Source organism: Elgaria multicarinata, chromosome 7 (genome assembly GCF_023053635.1).
Source record: "Elgaria multicarinata webbii isolate HBS135686 ecotype San Diego chromosome 7, rElgMul1.1.pri, whole genome shotgun sequence".
In the NCBI taxonomy this organism is placed as follows: Eukaryota; Metazoa; Chordata; class Lepidosauria; order Squamata; family Anguidae; genus Elgaria; species Elgaria multicarinata.
Genome location: NC_086177.1, coordinates 90,038,023 through 90,064,908, shown reverse-complemented (window position 1 = coordinate 90,064,908; position 26,886 = coordinate 90,038,023). Strand labels below are relative to the sequence as shown.

Sequence of the window (26,886 nt, the reverse complement as noted above, 5' to 3'; positions counted from 1 at the left end):
TAAAAGCAGGAATACACAATACAATATAAAAAGCACAACCAGAATAAAAACCACGCAGCAAAATTGATATAAAATTAAAATACAGAGTTAAAACAGTAAAATTTAAATTTAAGTTAAAATTAAGTGTTAAAATACTGGGAGAATAAAAAGGTCTTCAGCTGGCGATGAAAGGAGTACAGTGTAGGCGCCAGGCAGACCTCTCTGGGGAGCTCATTCCACAACCGGGGTAACACAGCGGAGAAAGCCCTCCTCCTAGTAGCCACCTGCCTCACTTCCTTCGGCAGGGGCTCACGGAGAATCTATAGTGTATTGTGCATGATACTAGTTGATAGTTCTCTGATATACAAAATTTTCTAAGCATCAGTTATTCCGTTTCACATCTGCTGGTCAGGAGAACAAGACTAAGCATTAATAATTATTATTAACTATATTATGTCCTAAAGTCATTGCAGGGAACTGACATATCAGCCACTACACTACAAACTATCTAATCTAAAACACATGTACCTATGTGAAATCATCACAGTGTCCCAAGACTATATGATCCAGTTGAAGTTAATTAACTGGATCCCGAGAGCACAAGGTACAATCCTGGCTAAATGTGAATTTAATCAAAACATAGAACTGCCCAGTTCCTATCGCTCTGGGAAACAGAAGGTCCCCCCCCCCACCGCCCCAGTTTCTAATTGCTGGTGTCAGTTCAACTCTTTAAGAAGCCAAACCTCAAAGCACTTCCACGAGGGGGAGCCATGTAAATTTCTTTTCCTCCCTAGAAGATCTGTAATCAGCTAGAGACCACATGCATACAAGGGGGATTTAAATGTTTTGTTCCATGTATTCATTTAGCTGTTCACGTCCAACACCCAGGTTGCTTTTTAACATTTTCCATTAATCTTCTTTGGGAACTAGTAATCACTATAAATATTATGACAAAATTATTCTCTTAATTATTAAAACCAGGCTGGGTATCTGGAGGGCAAGCAACACTGTAGACTTGTCTTGCAGAAACAGCTTTTATAAAACAGGAGTTCTATAATCAGTGAAGAATAAATTCCCATATTCCCCCCCTTTTATTTTATTTTTTACAAAGTACACCTGCCAACATTCATTTCCCCTTGTGTCATAAACCCAGAGTAGGAGCACTTGACAGGAATCACTATAAAATAGGCTGTGGATAAATTCATCCTTGTTTCATTTCATATAGACCTTTTGCTCTCTGTTCTGATGGGGCTGTTTGAAAAGAATGACCAAGGTTTGATATTAGGCTTCTAGGTCATGGTTTCACCTTGACAACAGCTCTTTCATTTCAAGCGGTAACATTTGCCAGGATCCCTAAGGTGCTTTCATTTTTGTCAAGCCCTGTTTTTTAAAAAAATGCTATGAGAGGAAAAAAAGAAGATAAATCTTAATTCACAAGCTGCAGGACTATCTCTGTGTCTTCAGCTCAAAACTTCAAATTCAATCCAAAAAGTGGATGTGTATTAGAAGTCTGCAGATTTAAACCTTGTCCACCATGATCAAACTGGATTTATGGAGCATCATAACTCTCCAGACACCATCCAGCAGCTTATTAATTTAATAGACTCCTGTCCATTCCATGATGTTCCTGCCCTGACAGTCTCTCAAGATAAGGTGAAAGCCTCTTGACAGGACAGAGCGCATATATATTTTCTTCTGTTTTCTCGTGTATGGGGTTGTCGACAATTTGAAATGTGTGGCTCAGCAAATTTGTGATTTCTTTTCTTATTTAGCTTTGCACAGAAGACAAAAGCAGCAACATTCCTCTGTGCTTGTGTGGATGGTAGGTTCCTCAAGCCCAAAACGTTCTATAGACTGAGGACTTGCAAAATAATATTTAAGAATTTAAGGGAGGAAAATGAATTCCATTTTGCATCTAATACATACTGAGTACATTCCAGAGCTTCCTTGGTAGTACTGCTAATAAGTGAAATTTTGAATCTAATGTGGAGGTTCAAGTGCAGGTAAAAAAAATAATTAAGAAATTTCAATTGAAGCAAAAAGAGTTGCAGTTAGACCCCTGAAATTTCTCTGGTGGGATTGCAGTCCCTAAGTTGCTTCTAAGTTGAATCAAAATGTATGTGTGTGTTTTAAATGCAAATGTAGATGCTGCTGCTTGGCCAAAATATCTTAGGAATTTGAAAGCCAAAAGAGTTGATACATCATTGAACTTTGAATCCGTGGGACTCTTCTGCACATATAAAGCTCCCTGTACTGCCTCACAGCTTCCCTTGTTGCTACAGTAAATGGGGGTACTGGTGCATGCTAGGAGTTCCATGTCTGCATCAGAATGCTTGGGGCCACTATTAACAGTTGTTAAGCAAGGATCATGGAACATCACATACTGTGTTGTAGATTCAAACTCCATGAAGGTAGTACTTGCTACATGCTCCCAGTAAGAGGACCTAATTCAACATCTGGTTCTAAGGATGACTCCTCTGCAGCTCCTCCTACCCCACAGTCACGCATGACCATGAGGCTGCAGAAACAGCTGCAGGCTTTTTAAGCATTACAGGCAGTGCCCAGAAGGGGAGCAGGCACTGCTAGCCTTTTTAAACTTTCTGTTGATTCTATCTTTTGCTGAGACAACAGCTTTCTCCAGCTCACCTAACAGAGTGCATAGGGAGCTATCAGCAGTGTTCTGTACCGGAAAGGGTGAAACTACTACTGAATTGGCTTGCCTTGACCTGACCTGGCTTGACGTATACTGACCTAACGGACTCATTTGACTCACTTCACCTAGAGCTGGCCAATTTAGTCCACTCCTTCCCTCACATGGACCCGGTCCTGGTAATCGAGAGAATTAATGGAAACTGTGTGCCCCCAAATTAGGAGATTCAGATACAGATGTGGGGAGGGGGAAGGATGCATCAACTTTCAAGTATATTAGACATTCATTTGACTGTTATTCAATATGGATTTTGGAAAAATAAATAAATATATTACTTTTCTCTTTAAGAAGCCATGTTGGTCATTAGTGGTGATGATGATGGTGATGATCTGGTATTCTTACAAAACCCTACAAGATTAATTCTCTGAATATTAGGGTTGATCTACAAATTCAGCAAAATCACATGGTAAAGTCCTTAAGACTGCAGACAGACAATATCCAAGTGGGCATTTAACAACAACAAAAGTCTTCCCCCTCTCCCCAAATGTTCTGGTTTCCTTCAAACAACTTGGGAGCCTTTTACCTAGGGAGCATTTTGATCTGAAGAGGTACAGTACAGAAATGTCTCTACCCATTTGACATGAAATGTAGCTCAGCCATAACGTGCCAAAAAGTCAATGTTAGCAGACTTCACTAGGAGTGACTAAGGTTCATTTAAGACATCTATCGTTTAACAGAAGAATCTCACTCTGCATGCCATTTACCAACTCTCTCCATAGGTTTGCACAGGCAATCTTCCTTTATAGATATGCTCCTCTGGATTGGATTGCTATTGTGATTCAGAATAAATGTCCCTGGACGGTGCTAGCTGCAGGTTTTTGAGGGTTCTTGAGAAAGGCACCCTCAGTGATCCCTCCTCCCTCAGTGAGTCTACTTTCTCACTACTATTGTCATCAGCTCCTCTTGCTCCTCCTTCTCCTCATTGCTACCACTTGCTTACTTGACGGGTAGAGAGCCAAGGAGGCAAGCAGACATTGGTATCCACTGCTCCTCATTCTCACCACCACCACCACTGTCTGGACCTGATCAAGCATCGAGTGAACAAGCAGGTGGTGAAGAGGAGGAACAACTCCAGGGCCCCCCTGCTGGGTTGTGAACCCTTGGCAGGTGCCCAACCATTCCGGCCCTTGATGCCAGTCTCTTCTTTGGATAAAAGGTTTAGAAGATATACTCTCTGACATCGACCCTATTTAGATGACATGCTAGGCCACAGCATTTGAACATTTTGAGCTAAACATTATGACTTAGTGCGTCATGTGAACCATGACTTAGCATGTCATATGAACCATTCCTAACCATGTTGATTACACAATCACAGTTTAAACATGCTCACAACCCATTTGCTGAAAAAGGGTTTGTGGCCTGACCATGGCTTGGCTTAATGTGTTGTCCGAACAGGCCCAACCATGTATTTACTCCATATTTATGTTTCCTATAACTGCTTATTGTTATCGCTACTATAGTGGTTTAGTTTATATGGCACTCCAAGCATTGAACAATAACAAAAATGAATAGGATCTCACCAAAACATGACTTATAACTTAGGCCTTAGCTAGACCTAAGGATTATCCCAGGCAAATGGAGGGGTCGTCCCTGCCTGCTCCCAGGATCCCCTGTGTGTCATTTGGATGCACAGGGATGATCCCGGGACAATCCCAGGATATAGGCCTGGTCTAGCCATGGCCTTAGACAACATATGGGACAAAAGGAAAAGGAGAATTACGAAAGAACACACACACACACACACACACTTCTCCCCTGCCCCAAATGAAGGCAGTTGTTTGTTTAAAAAACTAAAGCAAGAAGAGGCAGCAGGCTTCAGTTGGACAGGATTTAAGCATCATTTTACAGCATGTGAGGCCACACATAAATTACTACTCCTGAGCCAATTATCAGTTATTATTTGTATAGAATTATCCACTCACATTTCATTAAGCATGCACTGAACAGCAGTGCAGGAAACGCAAATGTGTGTTTTTTCTGCATCATCTCTATAATAACTAAGGACGTAAACTACTTTGTGAGGCTGGATAAAAATAAAATGATATCAGTAAATCACGATCATAGTGTAAAACAATCAATGTGGAACATGAAAAGAAATGACAGAAGGTTTGAGAAATATTTGCACTGCCTACTTCTGCTATATCAGTGATGCAGAAAATGGCTATTTTTTCCCCACAGTTCACAGGGCAGTCATTCAAAAATTCTACCTGAAAATTTGGATTTTTTTTTTAAAAAAAATAGTTTAAAAGCAACCATTTTAAGATCTTTAGTTTCCAATGTTAGTGTATCCCACCAGTTCTATCTTAATTTCAAATATCCTCAGCCTTACATACCACATCAAACGGGTCTCAGACATATATTAAACATGTTGGTTTTTATTGCATGGAGTTATCCTGTGGTGCTCTGCAATCAATTACTGTTATACCACCATCATTAATAATTTTCTTAATGAAAATGATTCTGTTGATCTCCGTTGTATTTTAATTATCAGAGTTAAGCATAATTACACTGCAGCTCTGAGCTGGCATGTAGACTCCTTTAGGGCGCAATTTTGTTTTAACACACTGATAATGTAATTTTACATTGTGTCAGTTGTTTAGTTATTATCCAGTCCTACAATTCCGCTGTATTCCTGATAACAGATAATAACCTTAGCACCTCCTATATCCTGAAGTCATTTAAAAAGCAATATTAGAATTTCACAACTAGCTAACTTAATCGCCTTATGATTTTATAATTCCCACTGCTAAATATTTTTACAGGCACCTCCTTTTACCAATGCCAAACATACACGTTTCATGAAAAAAAAAAACCACACCAAGTCATTATTTAGGTAAAATCTACATGTGTGTATGCTTGTATGCACATTCATTTCAATGTGCACAGTTTTGTTCAACATGTTGTCTTTTTTTCTCTTAATTTTTAGTCCTCTCATTTTTTTTCACACTCTTACCCAAAAAGTTGTCATTAATAGCTTGGCATTTTGTTTAATAGTAGATATTCAATTTGTCATGTGCCTGGTCTGAATATGTATTGCACTCAGGTGAACAACTAGATGATGAATACATGTTCCGGGCTGGCTCTGCCACTGTCACTTCTCCTAACCCAAGCTAATGGTGACCATTGTACTACATATCACTAGCTAAAAGAAATAACACACATCACCAGTTTTGCTGTCCTTGCATTCTCTCCCTCGCCTGGCAGAATAGAGGTTATCTGAAAATCTTTTAGTGCACTGTTTATCTTATTTCTAGATATTTCTGCAGCTACAACTAATTCGTCATCAAATGTCAAATTCAGATAGGAAGCTCACAATTTGCTTAACCAGAGTTAAGCAGATCACAAGATTACATATCCCATCCCCGCTCCATCTCTTCCAGAGTATGAATGCCCCTCGCAGGGCCTAGCCAAAGTTAGCTGTTACAGCAGCAATGATGATATCCACATTATGAAGGGGTTGAAGCTCAATTATTGCTTTGCATGCAGAAGGTGCCAGGTTCAATCCCTGGCATCTCCAGGTAGGGCTGGAAAAAGTCTTGCCTGAAACCCTGGGGAGCCGCTGCCAGTCAGTTTCAACAATACTGGGCTAGATGGATGAATGGTCTTCTTCAGTATAAGGCAGCTTCCTATGTTCATGGATAGACCTTACCAGGATTCCCACTTAACCCAATACCTGAAAACACAGTTTGAACCTGCTAGTTAGATCCTGAGTTAGGCAAGCATTCTGGTTAACCCTGACCACCATTAAAAATTATGGTGACATAATGGATAACCACGGTTAAGCCCCAAAGGAGAAATTCATACTCCAAAGGAAGGGAATGGGAGAGAGAGCACACACAGAGCACACACAATCTCAGCACCCTCTCCCATTTTCCTTATCTATGATGCTTGACCATTTGCTGAAACAGATGCACAGAAATTAAGGATCTAAGGGTACAATCCTATGCATAATAAGACGGAAAACCATCCTACAACTCCCAGCACTTTCCAGGCAGCATGGCTGGCTAGGAAATGCTGGGAGGGGTAGGTCTTTTTCTGGCTCAGCATGCATAGGATTGTGTGCTACATTGCTTAAGCTATCACCAACCATCAGCAGATTGAAACAGAGTATGTTTTCATTAGCATGAAGATAGAATGAAGGAACCTTTACCTCTAAAATTCATGCTAACAGATACCTAGCATATGTTACTGAAAGGTTTTCAAAGGGATGAAGATCAGCTAAAATGCACACTGAAGGTGAATAGGTAATATGCATTATAGATCATTCATTAGTCTTTTTGCTGCTCTCTGAATGCAGTATTTTTCCAGTGAACAACCAAGATTGTATGAAAACCCAAGAACATATAAAAGCTAATGAAATATGTGGCCCCAGGAAGTGGCTATCATCACATTCTGTGGGAGTGCATTTCTATACCTGTAAACTACAGAATTCCTCAATGTCAAGATGAAGAGTTCTAGACTAGCTTTCTCTCTGATGTGCCTCTAGAGAGAATTGTCATGTGCAAGCATTCAACCACACAATCCACAATCTTCAGTATGAAGTGGTACAGCCCAGCAATGCATTACCTGCTTTTGGAGTAAACTCCACAAATGGGAAATGCCTAGGAGCACTGCCTTCAGTCTTTAAGGGCACAAACCTGTGCATGTTTAGATAGAAGAAAAGTCCTAAAACTCCCAGAATTCCCCAACAGCATGGCCAGGTGGGAAATGCTGGGAATTGTAAGACTTTTCTCTGGTTAACATGCACACAATTGTACCCTAAAAGTGCAGTCCTACATGTTTCTACTCAGAAGTAATTCCCTTTGAGTTCAATGATGGTGATGCTGAAACAGGATCGATTCCTCCAGATCTCCTTCATAGTTCAAGTGTGGCATCTCACAGAAAGTGAATGCAACAGTACGTTGGAAGGAGGGGAAGCAATTTGAGAAGAAATATGGGAGAATGGAAGAGAGAGAAAAACCCTCACCTATAAACATTCTGGATTTCTGTTCTTGACATATCTCAAGGCTGAAGTTCTACTTTGGTTAGTTGTAGGAAAGTTTTTATATAAACAGTCCTTAATACCTTTCAAAATAAATTGCAATTTCTCACGCATAGGAAATATTTACTGTCTACTAACATCAAAATACTGTGCTGTTTTCTGCTGCTAGAGCAATGAGTCACAGTAAACTTTACAATGACACAGATTCATTCCCTTTTAGGCTTGGGCTTTTTCCTTAACGAAATCAGGTATTTTCAGGTTACAAAATTAATTTATTGGTGTTTTGTAATTATAAAAGGAAGAATGCATAAGACCCTGACGTGTAACTACTCATTTTTAAACATGCAAATTCCCTGTTTTCAGTGTTTCAATTTTCAAAGGCTTGTAGCAGTTTAAAGGCAATCCTCTTATAAGTGTACAAATTGCAATGATTATAGGAACAAGTTGTAATTGTTTCTAGTAAGTTTTAGTAGCCTTTGATGTTATGATTAGTGTTTTGTATGTTAATATAGTGATATGGGTACTTATTTGCCTGGATGGTTGTATGCAGAAATGGTCACTAGGTTGCCTCAGCAAACAAATCTTTCATCTCAGTGGGTCTGTTTGGTAAGGAAGAAAAAACCTAAAATAAATTACTCTAGAACTGTGCAATTTCTGAAACAATCACAAAGCACTGAGGCTGGGGATTTACAGCATAGGAAACCTGAGCTTACCCGGAAATAATACCGGGGGGGGGGGGGAATAAATACAACATAGACTATGCTAATAGGGGCATTACAAATATATCCACAATGACTTCCTTGATTGAGCCTGGTAATATAAACTCTGCACCACAGGTTTAATTTTGCACTTTTTTTTCTAAAACTCAGACCTCTAGCTGCTGACCATAGCAACTGTGATAGGGGCAGGAATGCCATTCAAACTAAGATGGAGTGGTTCCCAAACTTCTATCTACATAGGTTCACTTCACAGAATTTACGTTCTGCCTTTGTTCCATATCTTCCTGTCAACCAACATTCTAACTCAGAAGCTCAGCTGCCTATTCATTTTTCCACGTTATCCCATAGTGGCTGCAATCCTATGCAGTTAGGTTGCTTAATCCCACTGAAGTTAATCGGATTTAAGCAACCTGTAACATCTTGGGCATCCATTGGAAGCCACATAGTAACTTATATACAATATTCTTCTGCCCCACTAATAGATCCTAGCCTATCATTTTGGGAATCACTGCAGTTGAAAACTATAATAGCTATCAATTTTAAAAGTCCTTCTAGGTGGGGGGCATCTAATGCTACCAATCAAAAGGCATAGTGAAACTACTCTGCATTTTCCTCCTTAACATTTTTCCCTCCTGGAAAGATAAAAGGTGGAAAGTGTTGGGAAAATATGGGAAGGTTACAAATTGAAGATGATGGACATCTTGTAAAATTCAGTGAATGAGGCAGAGCAATTGCTCAATAAAGCTTCATCTGGAAACTCTTAAGTCTTAAATAATGTTTGGCTCATCTACACCAAGCAGGATATTCCACTATGAAAGCGGTATGAAAGTGGTATATAAAAGGCAGGAGCCACACAACTGCTTTATAGCAGTATTGAAGTGCACTGCAGGGTCTACACTACTACTTTATAGTGGTACTGAAGTGCACTGACAACTGTTGGAGCCCATGATACATCTATCCCAAGCAGGATATAACACCATGAAAGTGGTATGAAAGTGATATATGGTATGTGTCAGTGGGCCCCAATAGTTGTCAGTGCACTTCAATACTGCTATGATGCAGTAGTGTGGCTCCTGCCTCTGATATACCACTTTCATACCACTTTCATAGTGGAATATCCTGCTTGGTGTAGATGAGGCCACTGCTATTTCATCTGGAACACTCCTAAATAACACTTCCGTTCTTTTACACAGAGCGGTTCACGTACTCTTCAAGCCAAAGTTAGCTGGCATTTGTTTTCCCCTTCAGTATAATCCTTTAGTCTTCAAAAACCTGAGAATCACGATTTCAAAATAATTACATAAAAACCATTCTTTTACAACCATCTTTCAGAAAACAATGTAATTCTTCAACAAACTTTTCAGAGATGTTAAGTTTTACTCACTTCTTATGGGAAAAAGCATTTTGGATTTCTTTGAGATAAGAATTCAAGCCTCTGCTCCTCTTGGTGAACCCCTTTTAAAACTCAGCCAAGCTTCAAGAGAGATTTATGTTGTGACCATATAGCAAGGTACTTACTCTTGGGGGGGGGGGGGGAATCAAAGAACATCTGAATTTGTAAAGCCCTTGAATTTTAGTAAAGTCTGGGAAGCCTAGGTCATTCTTTGGACAACTAGCAAGTGAATTAGGCAATTGCTTATAACGGCAACAAACTTTTCATACCAAACAATGCACTAGTTATAAGAAACCTCTATACCTAAAAAGGAGTAGAAGCTTATTCTCTGCTTTAATGATAATACTATGTCTCTACTTCATATTCATTTAATACATAACACACAAAACATTTTTTCATAGATCAGAAATGAAGAAATGGGAGCTACTGTATATATGACGGGGAATCAGAGTCTTGACTTTGCACCCTGCAATTGCAGCCTGTTATGCAATGGGCACGTTTCATCAGCACTGCATTAATTCCTTGCAAAGAAAGTGGAAGGAAAATCAGCTTGTGTTTACCTTTGCTGTACACAATGCAGTTGTTTTTGTTGTCTTCCACTCCTTGCCAAGTCACATCCAGCAGCCACTTGGGGCCAGCAGTCAGCACCATAGGGACTGGAGCCTTTGTCTTCTGGAGAAAGGATGATAACAAACAGATGCCATTTGCTTGCGTTGATTAAGAACTTGAATAATAATAGTAATAATCATTTTATTTGCAAACAACTAAATCTCCAAACCCATAAGCCAAGGCCTTATTCCCCAGCCTCGGGACTTAAATAAAAAAAAAAAAGGGAGAAGACACGAGCAGCAAAGCTTTAGTGCATTCATAGATCTGAATGGTGGAATTATTATCAAGGATTTTTCTCAATGATAGCAATGGATCAGATCTCCAAGATTAGGCATATCTCTGGTGGCTTAGAATTATAAAGGGAATGTAGATGACTTTCACAGCAAAGAGCCAAGTGTTTAGAAGTGAACTTTAGACACATTGTACTTCATTATCAACAGGATCTCACTATTTCCTGAAACAGACAGGAAAGAATTTAAAGAATCAGTATCCATTTCAAAGCCTTAGCGTGGGTAACATTTCTATTAGGTGGAAAATTATTCTGAATGGATAATGTAATTTTTTTTCAATCTCCTTCCCCCCCCCCCCACAACCCCTTGATGACTGCTGATGTGCTGCTTTACTATTGCTGAAATAATAATGCTAATGATCCCACGTGCACAGCCTCCAAGAAGAAATGTTAAAAGCGGCAACCAGAATAAATTCGAATGAAGTCCAAAAGAAAAGGAGGAAAAAGCACGACACTCATCCCTTGTTCACAAAAGATGGAGAGACAAAATGACACATTTTTATTACAAAAGGCACTCACTCAAAAAGCTTTTGCATTTTGCAAGGAAGGGTAGAAAAAAATAAATTATTTTTGAATTCATCTTCACTGCTAAATCTAGATGCAAGGAATGAGCTGATCTGGAATTGAGGAAGCCTTATCAACTGTTCTTTACAGTGGCTGGTAGTGAAATGCCGCTTAGACATTTATCATTCACCAGTCCTTGTTCTTTATATCAACTATCATGAAACTATGACTCAGAGTACAGAATACAATGGAAAGGGTCTCAAGGTAATATTCCACTAGTTTCCCCCCCCCCCCCGCAAAATGTAGATAAAATCTTTTTCCAGCAGCTCCAAACCTTTCTTAGATAAATTCTCACAGTTCCATGAATGACTCAGTAGTTGGAAGCACAGATTAAAAACCTAATCCTATGGGTCCATTGCGCAAGCGTTGATAATGAGACACTATGTCCACCACGCTAGCGTAATATTACACTTGCAGCACAGCAGAGCTGTCATAGACAGCATGTGTGAGTTGACACTATTATGCTATAAATTCCTAGCATTTAAATGTTGCAGCACTGAAAACTTTAATTATTCCATTATTTATTTATTTATTTATTTATATAGCACCATCAATGTACATGGTGCTGTACAGAGTAAAACAGAAAATAGTAAGACCCTGCCGCATAGGCTTACATTCTAATAAAATCATAATAAAACAATAAGGAGGGGAAGAGAATGCAAACAGGCACAGGGTAGGGCAAATAGGCACTGGGTAGGGTAAAACTAACAGTATAAAGTCAGAACAAAATCAAGTTTTAAAAGCTTTAGGAAAAAGAAAAGTTTTTAGCTGAGCTTTAAAAGCTGTGGTTGAACTTGTAGTTCTCAAATGTTCTGGAAGAGCGTTCCAGGCATAAGGGGCAGCAGAAGAAAATGGACGAAGCCGAGCAAGGGAAGTAGAGACCCTTGGGCAGGCGAGAAACATGGCATCAGAGGAGCGAAGAGCACGAGCGGGGCAATAGTATGAAAGGAGAGAGGAGAGATAGGAAGGAGCTAGACAGTGAATGGAACTGAAAACTGACATACCCACCTAGTACTTTGAAGTAACCAAACTACATATTTAGGAAAATTGGCTTGTTTCAATAAACTGCAGCTAATATTAAGCCACAGTTTAGGTTTTGTCAGAGAGAGTCATGAGCCTGGAGCTTTGCACTTAACACTAAACCACAGTTTGGTGTTATGTCCAAGCCAGTAGCTTTTCAGGAAGAAGTCAAGAGTAGAAAGAGTTTTCCATGTCAAGGGAACTTCTATAATGCAGGGAATTCATATATGTGGTTCCTTCACCTGCAGTATAGAGTTACACAACCCAATTAGAGCTGTTCCATGTGAGTGTGTTGTTCAAGTAGCTTGTTTCTAAGATGTTTGAATGGAATGGCAACTTACATGGAAATGAGATCGAAAGACCAGGCCAACTTGCCATACTTAGGATGGCATCATTCAATTTACTTCCATGTCTATCTAAAGAATGTGGTGTGCATATTAGTCATTTGTTTATATATTTATTATTCATTAATTATTATATTTTTTAAAAAATCTTAGCCTCTTCTCCCAGTCTGGTGTTTTTATATGACCTTTCGTTCCCTGACATCTTGTTTTATTGTGGTGATAGTAACGGCCTTTGTGCCATAGACAAATAAAATGTATTCATTTATTTAATCAATATATACTACTTATCATATGAAAAGATATTGAAAGTTATTAGGCAGGCATCATTATTTAATTAAATAATTAAAACTTTACATAAAACTTTAATGTGCTTAGCTCTAGTCTTAAATTTCCTTAACTATAATGAGTGCTAGATGAGCACTCTATGAGCACATGTAGCATCCTTCTGGAAGCCGTCTTTTAAAAAGAAACAATTGCTTTTATGGCAATCCAGGACAGATACTCTAGGCACATATGAAAGCTACCTTACTGAGTCAGACCTTTGACCCATCTAGTTCAGTGTGTTCCACACTGACTGGTAGCAGTTTCCCCAGGGGTTCAAGCAGCAGTTTTTCTCAGCCTCACCTGGAGACTGTGGGGATTACATATGGAAACCTCTACGTGCAAAGCATGTGCTCAGATTATTAGCAGTTCCTTATCAAAGATTGCCTGATGAAACATCAGTTTAGCTGATTTGCGTACTCATCTCGGTATGAATTTTAATAGCTCTATATCATTGCTAGTATAATACCCCATGGTATGGTGCAATAGGGCAGGCCCCATTCCATTTCTTAGTCCTACTGGAATGAACATTTTCCAGTGGTGGATGGAAAAAGAGGGAGATTATTGTCCTGTTCTGAATTTCTTGAGAACCCATATTACAAGACTTCATTGCAAGGTGGGGTTTTCACAGTTCACACTAAACATCAGCACTCAATAAAGGTTGTTTAAAATGTGGAGCTTCTGAACTGTAATCCTCCACCCTAAAAGAATGTCAGCAATACCCCTTCAAGATCTGGCTTGAATGATTAATACTTGCCTCAGCAAGGCACTGAGTCCTATTTGCCTCCAAATCACACATTGGGCTCTTGTGCACCTTGCCCCATTCATTTCACTGGAGAGAATAAATCCATATATGTGGAGATCACAACTGAAATGAGTGAGAGGGCACATAGAAGATGCCTGCCTATGAATCACAGCTCCTATGCTCATAACCCATTGTTGGGTTAAGCCAAAGGCCTAGAGACATTATTATGGCTTTAATAAGGAGCAACGCCAGAAAGTCTTCTTTGAAGATAACCTCATCCCAATTCAATGAAGTGTGCATGGGCTGAGCATAAGGCAGAAAGTCTTAATAAAAGAAAAGAAAAAGAAAAAAAAAGCTAAATTCTAACCTATCAGCTGTTTGACAGGGAAAGGTGTGTATGTGTTGGGGGTGGGAGAGAAGCAGAATCCAGCTACGATTTCTTAACATTCAGTAACTATAATTTTATATTGTCTTTTAAGGTACCATCCAGTATCTAACATTCAGTTGCATGCAACTCCTAGCTGCTCTTGTATTTCACCACTCAATTAAGGATGCATGCATTGTGCTCTTACTGAAATCAGAGAACCTATCTTTGGAAAGACCACTTGTACCAAAATAACCTGATCTGACTTTCAGTATATGTAGCAAAGCACACTGGTTTTTTGGCTATTGGAAAATAAAAAAAGTTTGAGGACTAATGTTGTAATATCATGGGAGTATAGGCTATTCTTTCATCGTATTGTGGTAAAGGTTAGCTGGTCATTGCCAACATATATGGTGACATTTGCTGCTGGATTTATCTTTATGTTATGATTTGTTATTTTAAAAAGAGTATCGAGACAGTAGCCAACCTAACGTGGACAGTTTATGCTCTCATATGTCAAAAATTATGTATTACTAACTCCTTTTTTACTCAAAAATATGTGCTTAGCATGAAAGGATTTATCTGTTCCTGTCTTATGTACCTATCATACCAGTATACCTCACTAAAGGTGCAATTCTATGAGAAAAAAGTCCCACAAAATGGCTGACTGGGGCCATAGCTAGATGAGGTAATATCCTGGGGATCATCCCTGTGCGTCCACATGACACACAAGGATCCCGGGAGCAGGGAGGGATGATCCCTCCCTTTCCCCGGGATATCACCCTATCTTTTTTTCTCATTTTTTTCCATGATGATTCTGCCCTTCTCGGGATGATTCTGCCCTTCTGATGTTTATGCTCCATTCAAGGAGGTTAGCAAAAATTAAAACCAATAATAAAATACAATAAAATTCACAACAGGAAGAAAAAATATACTGTATTTCTTCGATTGTAAGACGCCATCAATTGTAAGACGCACACTAATTTCAGTACCACCAACAGAAAAAAAGCTTTGATTCTAAGAATAATAATCGCACCCACGATTCTAAGACGCACCCCGTTTTTAGAGATGTTTATATGGGGAAAAGGGTGTCTTAGAATCGAAGAAATCTATATAAATAAAAATGAAAAAGACCGTTCGTTACTGTCGTTATATCTCCGAAAGTTCTTCACCGATTGCTTTGAAATTTTGACACAGCTTTGCGTTCGAATACGCGAGCGTTGTTATGTAACTATGTTCTCTATGGGGTCAAAGGTTTGTCTTAAAACCGAAGAAATAGGCCTCCTCAAAACCAGTCCTGCTGATCATTGTGACATCGCCAACCAGTAGGCCAATCCACTGCCTCTGCCTCCTCTCCTATTTGCATATTCTCTCGCAATTGGCTGAGTGAATATAGATGTCACACCTGTGACAGTTACATGTTCAGAAGAAAGGTAACTGCCATGAGTTTCCAGTAACCTCCTCACCGTAAAAACATGCTTTTATATCTCCGAAAGTTCTTCACCGTTTGCTTTGAAATTTTGACACAGCGTTGCGTTCGAATACACGAGCGTTGTTATGTAACTATGTTCTCTATGGGGTCAAAGGTTTGTCTAAAAATCGAAGAAATAGGCCTCCTCAAAACCAGTCCTGCTGATCATTGTGACATCACCAACCAGTAGGCCAATCCACTGCCTCTGCCTTCTCTCCTATTTGCATGTTCTCTCCTATTTGCTCTTATAGGTCATTGTGGCATCGCCAACCAGTAGGCCAATCCACTGCCTCTGCCTCCTCTCCTATTTGCATGTTCTCTCACAATTGGCTGAGTGAATATAGATGTCACACCTGTGACAGTTACACGTTCTGAAGAAAGGTAACTGCCAGGAGTTTCCACTAACCTCCTCACCGTAAAAACATCCTTTTTAAAAAACCAAACAGTAGGCCAATCCACTGCCTCTGCCTCCTCTCCTATTTGCATGTTCTCTCACAATTGGCTGAGTGAATATAGATGTCACACCTGTGACAGTTGCACGTTCTGAAGAAAGGTAACTGCCAGGAGTTTCCACTAACCTCCTCACCGTAAAAACATCCTTTTTAAAAAACCAAACAGTAGGCCAATCCACTGCCTCTGCCTCCTCTCCTATTTGCATGTTCTCTCACAATTGGCTGAGTGAATATAGATGTCACACCTGTGACAGTTACACGTTCTGAAGAAAGGTAACTGCCAGGAGTTTCCACTAACCTCCTCACTGTAAAAACATCCTTTTTAAAAAACCAAACAGCAGGCCAATCCACTGCCTCTGCCTCCTCTCCTATTTGCATGTTCTCTCACAATTGGCTGAGTGAAGATAGATGTCACACCTGTGACAGTTACACGTTCTGAAGAAAGGTAACTGCCAGGAGTTTCCACTAACCTCCTCACCGTAAAAATATCCTTTTTAAAAAACCAAACAGTAGGCCAATCCACTGCCTCTGCCTCCTCTCCTATTTGCATGTTCTCTCACAAAACTTTGCAATGGCACGCAGCTTGCAGTAAAAAAATTACTGAGCAACGTCATAGAAGGAACAATCTTGACAGGACCTTTCAAAGGTGAAGATGTCCTCATTCCTTGCATTTCTATGATTCCAACAGATATGCCATTTCAATTTAAGAGATTGCAATTCCCAATTCGATTGGCATTTGCAATCACCATCAACAAAGCTCAGGGCCAATCTTTAGAATTGTGCGGTTTAGATCTAGACACAGATTGCTTCTCACATGGACAATTATATGTTGCGTGTTCTAGAGTCGGCAAACCAGACAATCTCTATATCTACACAGACAATGGAACAACTAAAAATATTGTATATTCACAAGCATTGTGAAATTAAACATATTAGAAACATCCACTTTGTCTTTTCTTTCTTTTCAATTTAACCAGACTGAGCCACAGCAACGCGTGGCAGGGTACAGCTAGTACGGTAATAAAAATAGGACAGATGCAACAATAGACTTCTATCGGCCCACTGCTAGGTACCTGGTACTGCTCCATTACTCAGTCAAAATGTATTAAAATTATTCCCATTGTCTGTACCAATTCCATGCCACTGGTGCATTTTTCAGTGTAAAGTAAATAGAAGTTGTGAGCATTATCTGGTGTTTGAATACGTGAAAATGATATGGTGACAATGTTGGAGGGTTCCACTCTAAATGTACAGCCACGGCTCCTTTTGTGAACAAGTTGCATCCAACTGACGAAGATTTTTCGAAATAGGACATGTACCGGACAACTGTTTATTAGACGCCTTATGAAATTATTTATTAGACGCATTATTATGAGATTATTGGATGCCTTGTCATGAATGTTTAATAGATGCCCTATTTATTGGAGGCTTCATTATGAATGTCTGAAGGACACCTTTTGAATGTTATCTATGCACCTGTTTTTGTGCATTTGTGATATACTTTTGAACTATTTGTTTAAAAAATTTTGCTCTTAGGCAGTTTTGTAAAAACGTAAAATACTACAGTGAACTTCAGTGCTGGTAACATTGACATATTTTCTGTTTCTGCTTCTCTTTACTAATTGTTATTGTGGAGGTTTTGCACTGGTGGATTTGCTTTAAAGGGATTTAAGAATATGTACCAGCTATGAGAATTTGTTCTGTAGATTGATTACAAACTGTATATATGTCGTATAAATCACCCATATCTCTAATATATTGCGTCTTTTTTACATTTCTAAGTACTTTTGTGGTTGAGTGTTATCACCCTTATTGTGCCATTGCATTTTTCAATGTAACATTTATCGTGAGCAGGCTTAAAGGCCCAAACTTTTAATGCCAAAAAAGGGTATAAGTTTTAAAATAAATGAAGTAAATAAATACAAAGTCGGAAAGAGATGACTACCTCTATCCAAATTTCAGATTAGAAATAATCCCATTCTCACTCTTGTCAAAATCAGAACCTAGGCATTTTCTATAAACACATTAAGAGCTATAGTTTGGACTATCATTCAGTGGTAGGATTTAAGCAGATAAATGATTTAAATGTTTTTTATATAATATTGTTTTGATGTGTGTTTCTTATTCTGCTGATTATACCTGGAAACTGAAATACATGTCAGGGAACATCTATGGGCGTCGTCAGACGAGCGTTTTATTGCACACTTATTACTGGGTACTCATGAATTTTCACGGATCCTATTCATGACGTTGTTCGCCTCCCAAGCATCTCCTGCCCCTTCTAGCCTTCTTTCCACAATAAAAATAAAGACCCCAGTAAATCCGAATTATTTTTAGAGATGGATCTTGCCATTATCTCCTGCTGTGTGCTCGAGAAGCGGCACATTGTAAACAGCCCACTGAATGGGCCACGTCCACATTGTTTACTTCCTCTTTCATCTCTCTGAGAAAGAGGAGGTATTGAGCAACAAAAGCAAGGGCGGAGAAGCGACGCTAGGGAAGCGTGATTTCCCCCCATTTGATGGAGCTCTATATCTAGATTTAAAACTAGAGTACCAAAACCTGAGCTTAGGTACTGTTGATGCATTCTATAACAGAGATATCTCTTAGTAACTCTATGTGAGGTTGCCTTAAATATTTTTCAACTGAGTGTGCTATTTCAGTTTCAGGCTGCCTTTTTTGTAAAGACCACAGCCAGGCCAATTTGACAAGGGCAAACAAGGGCAAAGTTTGATCTCTTAGGGAACAATTAGAATCTGCTAATGAGGATAAGAGAGGTCGAGCAGATATCCACTTTTCACTAACCTTTCAAGTAACTGGACAAACAAGTGAGGTAACCCTGAAGTGCTGTTTATACAAAAGTCAAGAGGTTAATGGAGACAAAAATAGCCAATGAAAAGCTTGAACGTTCTTTTAAATTGCAACCTAAAAGGAATCCTTAATAATTTAGTAATCTGAGATAACATTGCTTAAAACCATTTGTAGCATCAGTGGTTTACATCTTCCTAGCATACAATAATGTCAGGGAAGTTTATACATTCAAGTAGAGACAAGCAGTAAAACTATTCCTGGATTCTACCATTCCACAGGCAAGAGAGGCAGAATATTTGAATGCTTCCCTGTATAATAAGGAGAAGAAGTCTTTGCATATGGAAAAAATAGCATGTCAGGAAGAAGGCCAGGCTGAACTCTTCTCCTTGACGTGGTAATTTTCTGTGCACAAGGAAATTTAAAACAAACAAGGGAGCGTTACAACATGCTGCCTCCTACATCTGCAGCCTGAACTGATATCTGAACCGCTACACCAATTGAACTTACTAAATATATAAACCAGTTCAAAATGAAGGTACAGATAGAAAAAAAATTGTTGTTTTTGTGAACCACCCACAGAGCTTCGGCTATTGGGCGGTATAAAAATGCAATAAATAATAATAATAATAATAACATTGAGATAAACAAGCACCTTAAAAATGTTAACAAGTCAAGAAAAGGAAAGGCTACTATTTCGTTCCTCCTCCTCAAGTACTAGAAAACAAGCCAGGAAGTCTTCAGTTAAATATAGTTTTCTATTATGTCAAAACTCAAAAACTATGATTAACAGCTTCCAAACAAGTCAGGATACTGAGCTAACATTCAACCATGTCTTTCTATATTTGTTTGGAAGCCATTAACAACTGTTTCCCTGTTTGGATGAAATGTAAAACTATAATTAACTGAAGACTTCCTACTTTGTTCATATACTCACACAAAGGGAGGAGAAAAGTAGCTACGTGCGGGGGGACAAACTGTCATTCGTGTTAACTTTGGTTTAGGAAATAAATGTGAAACCCAAACACAGTCTTTTCCATTTCTTCCCAAATGGGTGCCACCACATTTAAATCAGCCCTAAGGAGAATCAAAGAAAGTAAGAATCATAGCGTTTGGGGAATTTCAGACCCAGGGGCTAAATCCAGCCCTCCTAGAGGCCAAATCCAGCTCTCTGGGTTTTCTCAGATGGGAATGCCCCCTTCTCCTTTGCCCCAACCACTGGTTATTTGGTTTCCTAGCTTTTTCAAGAACATAAGAGCCATGTTGGATCAGACCGAGGGTTCATCTAATCCAGCTCTCTGTTCACACAGTGGCCAACCAGCTGTTGACCAGGGACCCACAAGCAGGGCATGAATGCCAAGGTACCCTCCCACCTATGTTCCCCAGCAACTGGTGTATATAGGATTACTGCCTCTGATACTGGCGGTAGCAGTTAGCTAACAGGACTAGTAGCCACTGATATTGGCTGCTTTACAATTTAAAACATATACAATTAAAACGTATAAATAGAAATATACAAAAGTAAAAAATATAATTAAACCCAATTTACTATTAAAAACATTTAAAAAAAAGAAAAAAGAATGACATTTTTTTAAAAATCTAACACATAAACAGAGGTTTAAATTATTCCCCTAAGGCCTGCTGAAACAAACAAACAAAAGTTTTTGCCTACCTCCGGAAACATGGCAAGGAGGGAGCCAGTCTAGCCTCCCTGGGAAGGGAGTTCTGGAGCCTTGGAACAGCCACCAAAAAGGCCCTTTCCCTTGTTATCACCAGGCATGCCTGTGACGATGGCAGGACCGAGAGAAGGAGCTCCCCTGAAGATCCCAGGGTATAGACAGGCTCATAAGAGAGAATACGATCTTTGACTTTTGGCCTATTCCCTTTGCCCTCACCCACGGACACCTTTGAAATGCAGCCCCTGTAAGCTTCCTCAAAATTAAATTTGGTTCTCAGCCTGAAAGAGGTACCTCACCACAGCTGCAGTCCAACAAGTAAGATCATGGTTCTGCAACTTCAGTTTTCAGAACGATTTCCTCTCAAGCAATATTACGAAGTGACTGAACACTACCCTAAGTAAGGAAGGACAAACTGGCCCATGAAATCTATAGGTAGTAAAGGGAGCACTCACTCCAACAAATGTATCCTGGCCCCTGGAATTAATTGCCTAATCCATTATTATTTTTTAGCAAAACCTAACAACTATATACCCATGTAGATGCAGAGTAAAGAATAGGAAGGCCACAATCTGGTACTTGAAAATACAGATTTATTATTATGAACAATGCCCAATGTATTTTGTCCACAAGTTTTCCTCATGCAAAGGATCACTCAAAAAATAACTTACAAAAGTATATTCTGGAATGAGCTGTTGCAACTGAGATATTGGAATAAGATAAATGATAACCTTTCACCCTTCAAAAAGGCCCATGATTGATATACAATGGGAAATCTTAATATAAAAAAAACAGTATTTTCAAGAATTGGATTAAAGATTGACTGTCCCTTTGGTCTTCTGCTTTGTTTTTGATGTAGCCCCCGTTTCTCTTCTACTAAAGAAATGAACATATTCTTCTCTCTCTGGCCCTGTAATCTCATCCAAGACAGACCAACCACAAGATTATAAAGTCTGAAAAGAAAGTATATTTTAAAAGCTATTATTATTATTATTATTATTATTATTATTATTATTATTATTATTATTATTATTATTTACAACAAAGTACACAAGAATGCACAATGCTTCAATAGTTTTCTGCAAAGCTATGGGGGTGGAGGTTGGGGAATGAAACACTGAATGGAAAATAAAAATGAATATTCACAGATGGAATCCCACATGACAGCTGGGATTCCCTGCAACTAGAGAAACCCAACTGTTTACCCCAGGAGATGATCACTTGACAAGCGACACACCGTTTCTGCACTTGACAGACGTTGCAAGCGTATAAGAAAAGGAATTCAAAGAGAATGGAGGATGGGGGGGGGGACGTATATTCAGATTGTATTACTATAATTGCAAATTTGCATAGTTTTACATGTTAAAAATGCAAAAAACTTGCCAATGGCTGCGGCTTTCAGCTGCCCCATTAACACAAACAAAGGGCAGGACAGCATGCACATGACTTCCCATGTGGTCCATATTATAAATTGCCAATGAAAGTGCAAAATCTGGTATCTGGCAGAAAAGCACACATCCTAAGAATCACTGCTTTTATTTTCTTTTTTTAAAAGGTTTAATATATATACAGCACATTTCAGCTTTGTAATATTGGAGAGAAGTTTGACAACATGCTGGACGTTTGATAAAGGGCTCAGAAAATAGTGAACTGGGAAGGATTTCGGTACCCTGCTTAACTCTCTCATCCTCCTCAAGGAATCTCACCCTCTACTGCCCATGGACATCCAGTCCCCACAGCCATATTAACCTTTGGTCCGGATCATACAAAATACTTTTTTGTTCACAAGCAATCTTGACCATCTCCATGTATGTGGTCCAAGGTATGATCATAGCAATCACAGCTGGAAAAGATACTGCTGACCACAGAAACTGCTGCTTACTGGGGATGGATACATACACACATTTTACTACATATTCTACCATCCATAACCCATTTGCATCTGATGTGTGCTGAATTCTGGTCTACACGTGCAGCAGAATGAGGTAGTAGAATGTTCTGCAGCATGTCAGACTGCATCCAGAGGATCTCATTTCTGAATGTTCCCTTATGTTAACACTTCCCTGCAAAAAGAAGACTAGCAGAGTAGACAGAATGCTAGACTAAAATCTATGTAAAAGGAGGGATATAAATGTGATAAATAAATATTGTGGCATGTATATGCTGCCTTTCACCACACATGGCCCTTGAAGAGGCTTACAACCAGTAGTAAAACATACACAATAAAAATTAGTAAACATCATGGTCCAACAAAGAGATTACTATTCTCAAGGAGTTCATTACATCCATCAGTGTTTCAAGATTGCATCTGCAAGTCAGAAGTGACCCAGTTCTTTCTACCATCCCCACCTCATTCTATTCCATCTGTGGGTCTAGTATGACATACTCCTTGACACCTGGCTGGATAATTTAGATGATTGAGCCATTCCCCTTGTGTTTTGTGGGTGAGCCAGCTTTAGGTGCCTATTCAGTTGGTATATATTATAACTAATGAATTGAACTCTACTGTTCTGAACGTACCTTGAACCTTTAGGTATGATTTCTGTAATGTGCTGAATTTGGGGCTGCCTGCATATTTAGTTTGGACACTTAAATTGGGACAAAATATGGCAGCTACATTGGACTCCAAGCCATCCCGTGGATGACCAATTCCAAATCTGCCAATTCCTTTGCAGGCAAAATATAAAGTTCTGCTTCTTACCTTTAAATCCCTACATGGTCTAGGACCAATGTACCTTAGGGAGCGCTTCCTCCCCTATGTTCCAGCCCACTACTTCAGGTCCTTGGAGGATCATCTGCTGTGGCTGCCTAACGTGAGACTGGCAGCCACAGCCCAGACAACCTTTTCTTTTGCTGGCCCTCAGCTGTGGAATGATTTGCTGGATGAAATGTGCCTGCTGACTTTTTTGAATGTCTTTAAGCAGGCATTTAAGATTCTACTATTCCAGCAGTCTTTCTGTTTTTAGAATCTTATTGCTGACTGTTACTGTATTGTTTGATTGGTTATTTAATCTTTTTAAAATTGTTTTTAACGTTTTTATGCTGCCTAGCATGTTGGTTTTATTGATTGTTTTAGCTTGTTTAAATTGTTTTGTATACCACTTAGGATTATGAACTGAATGAAGAAGAAGAAGAAGAAGAAGAAGAAGAAGAAGAAGAAGAAGAAGAAGAAGAAGAAGAAGAAGAAGTCCTCCATTTTGTGTGTTGGAATTCTTGTCAGATTTTATTTCTAATGGAATCCTTGTTCAATTGTAAGCAAGAAGTTCAGCCAATGAAACAAAAATTCCCATGCATAGTATACAAAACAATGTTTGATTCCATGAAACTAGTATTTAGGGAAAAGAGAGAGGAAGAAATTAGACTGGTACCAGCTCAAGACAATGGACATATCTGTTTTACTTTAGAATTAGAAATAATATTGCTATATTTTTACTAATTTTATCTAGCTCACCATTGGGGTATATTCAATACAACATGCTTCACACAATATCAGGCTAGGTGGTATGTACACTGTCATCTTTACAAAGCTCTGCCAATTATCAGTAAGTAATATCTAGTTGTTGTTTTTGCTTGATGACATCACTCTTTCAGGAACAGACACAGGTTTAACTGTGGACTGGGAGGAGCAGCACACAGGTAATACCAATCAGTGAACATACTCCATGAGTGACATGCAACAGATTTCAATGCATTTGGAAAGACAAGAGGCATAGGCAGATGAATGCACTGTGTGTGGCACACAGGCCAAAAGTTATTTACCTACAATAGAAACATTTCCCCAGTAATTACTGTGTGGAATCAGACACTGTTTCTCATCCTGACAATATTATGTGACAATATTATCAAAATTTATTTTCAAGAACAGGACTTTAACACAAATCAAAGAAATAAATAAGACTCACTGCACCACACTAGGAGCTGCTTTGGACACGGAAGTCACTATTTTAAAAAGGAAACTTAAAACCCCTCCAATGCTAAAAAAAAAAAAGTCCACAAAATAAATAATATATCATTTATTTATTTATTTATTGGACTTATTTGTGTCCACAGAGAGGGGGGTGGGAAATGAAACTAGAGATTTATGACAATTTTGTTCCATTTCATTTTTGATCAGGATTTACCCAATTTGCACCTTCTGGACCAAACACGGATTCAGATGCAATCTGTAGTCTAGGGCTGTACATTACTTTTAAAAATGCACACAAATACACTTTAATCAATGGGGAAAGGAAGCGCACATTTCAAAGATGCGGACAATCGATGCATACATTTGGAGAACAATGCATGAAAATATGCATGGATTTTTATGGGGAAAGCAAAACCCCGCTAGATCATAATCTGATACAGACTTGAGTCATAAGGAGCTTCAAGTTGGAATATGGTGAACTTCAGCAAGTTCAAGTTTTCAGCAAGTTCAGGTTTTGCTGATTCGGCCATAACCCTAAATGAAACTTGTTGTTGTGGAGTTACCATGCTGTTCTTAAAAGTCTTAAAATATATATGAAAAATGATCATATAAATCACTAGTCGGTTTTCTTCAGGTATGATTTACATTAAATTTAACTCCGTTATCCTCCTAATCTAACTCTTTTGCCATATCCTAAACACACCTATCCCCTAATGATTGCTATTGGACTACACTCGAGGAATCATTCTAATTTGGATGAAAGGACCACACAACCCTGCAGCAGCCCCTTTGAGAATTAAGGCTCAAGTCTGATCTTCTAAGACTTAAAGAATGTGTACTTTGGATTAGGCTATATATCTGCAAATCTGTTGCGTCTCAAGGGGAGTATACGCTGCTAAATACTCTGACCTTCCAATGCACTGTATCAAATGTGTGGCTATGGAATATAAGGCTGTTTGCATATGCCTGCATTTTAACACTGATTTAATAAATGATAATGTGGTAAAATCCTATTTTCTCTCTCATGTGTGGTTGTATTAGAATACAGACATAATTAAGTGAGCTATTATATATTCATTTGTTGGGGGTCATAGTGGGGCAAGAGGATGAAAAATCTTTTTAGATCATGAAAACCCAAGGAGAGCATCTCAAGGAATCACTTTAAAAACAGACTTCCTGAAACCCTAAAAACAACTTTTAAATAAATTATCCAGAGTGACTGTTACTAGCACCCACACTTGATTACACTATTGTAAACTGGATTTATAAATGACTGATGCTTTAGGGAGGACTTCCAGTGTTGCATTTCCAGACATGTAAGGAAACACAAAGAGAATGGCCAGAGATGAGGCTTCAGCAATTACACTCACCCTGTTCACCATGGCGCTGAGCCTGGCATGCATGGCAATTAATTTGCCGTCCTCCCAACTTTGAAACTGCAAAGGTGGGCAGGGATCATCCCAGAAATTCTGCAGAGATCTCCAACCCTTTCCCAACTCTTGGGCCGAAAGCTACATGGCTAAATTGCCTGGAAGAGTAAGCCTTCTCAATATGACAAACATGTCAGCCATTTCTTGTGATTCCTACTGATGGAAATGCAATGTTAGGAGTGGCTATATAAGTGTGTATAAGTGTTAGGATTCTGGGTGGAGACAGTGGTGAATTTTTATTTATTTATTTTTTGGTGCAAACTCAGATCTGTAAAAACTGGGACCCATCAAAATGAATACTAGCCTTTTGGTTTTGTTGTTTGCCTTGGATTGTAAAAATAGGAGAGGTGAAGTACCCGACATAATATATGATTGTTGGGCTGCATTTCACTTGATAGGTCAAAGGTTGTACAGGCCTGTCATATCTGATAACACCTGAAGGTAATATACCAAAGTAAAAGTGTTGTTTTCTAAGGGCTGCTTCAGGTGAGAGTGGTACAGATATGAGTATTAAACAAATTCATGGTAGTTAAATGGAAACTCCACATTCAGACAGAGGCAGTAGGCAACTAAGGGCATGTCTACACCAGCCCTATATCCCTGGATTGTCCCTGGATTGTTCCTGTGCATCCAAATGCCACACAGGGGATACCAGGAGCAGGCAGGGACAATCCCTCCATTTCCCTGGGATAACCTTTAGGTATAGAAAGAGCCTAAATATAATTTGCTGGGAGAGTAACAGCAGGGAAGGGAACCAACATCATGTCCTGCTTCTTGGGTTTCCAAAAGTATCTGGCATACCACTGTGGGAACTAAATGGTCCAAGCAAGGCTCTTCTTCTGTTCTTATGTCATACATTATATTTATAGGGTACACCCCAGTTTGTAACCACTTGTCTGCTTAAAATACATATAAACTAGGGATGTGTGAACAGCAAAACTTGAGCTCATTGAAGTTCTTCAAATTCCGCTTCAAAGCTTCTTCTGGCTCCTGCCCATATTAGATTGCAACCTTTGTTATTTTCCACAATAATTCTTGCATATATTTTTTTCCAAAAGTAAGCAGCAATTGTGTGCATCTTCTCCCATTGGTCCATCAATT

General features: G+C 39.0%; 1 protein-coding gene across 3 annotated transcripts in view; it reads right to left on the bottom strand.

Moving 5' to 3' along the window:
• ZFPM2 (zinc finger protein, FOG family member 2) overlaps window positions 1–26,886 on the bottom strand; it is a 389,494-nt gene that overhangs the window by 129,467 nt on the left and 233,141 nt on the right. For all 3 annotated transcript variants that reach the window (XM_063131038.1, XM_063131039.1, XM_063131040.1), the window contains one exon: window positions 10,346–10,457. In XM_063131038.1, coding sequence (XP_062987108.1) covers window positions 10,346–10,457 — 112 coding nt within the window. The remainder of the gene's footprint in view (window positions 1–10,345; window positions 10,458–26,886) is intronic.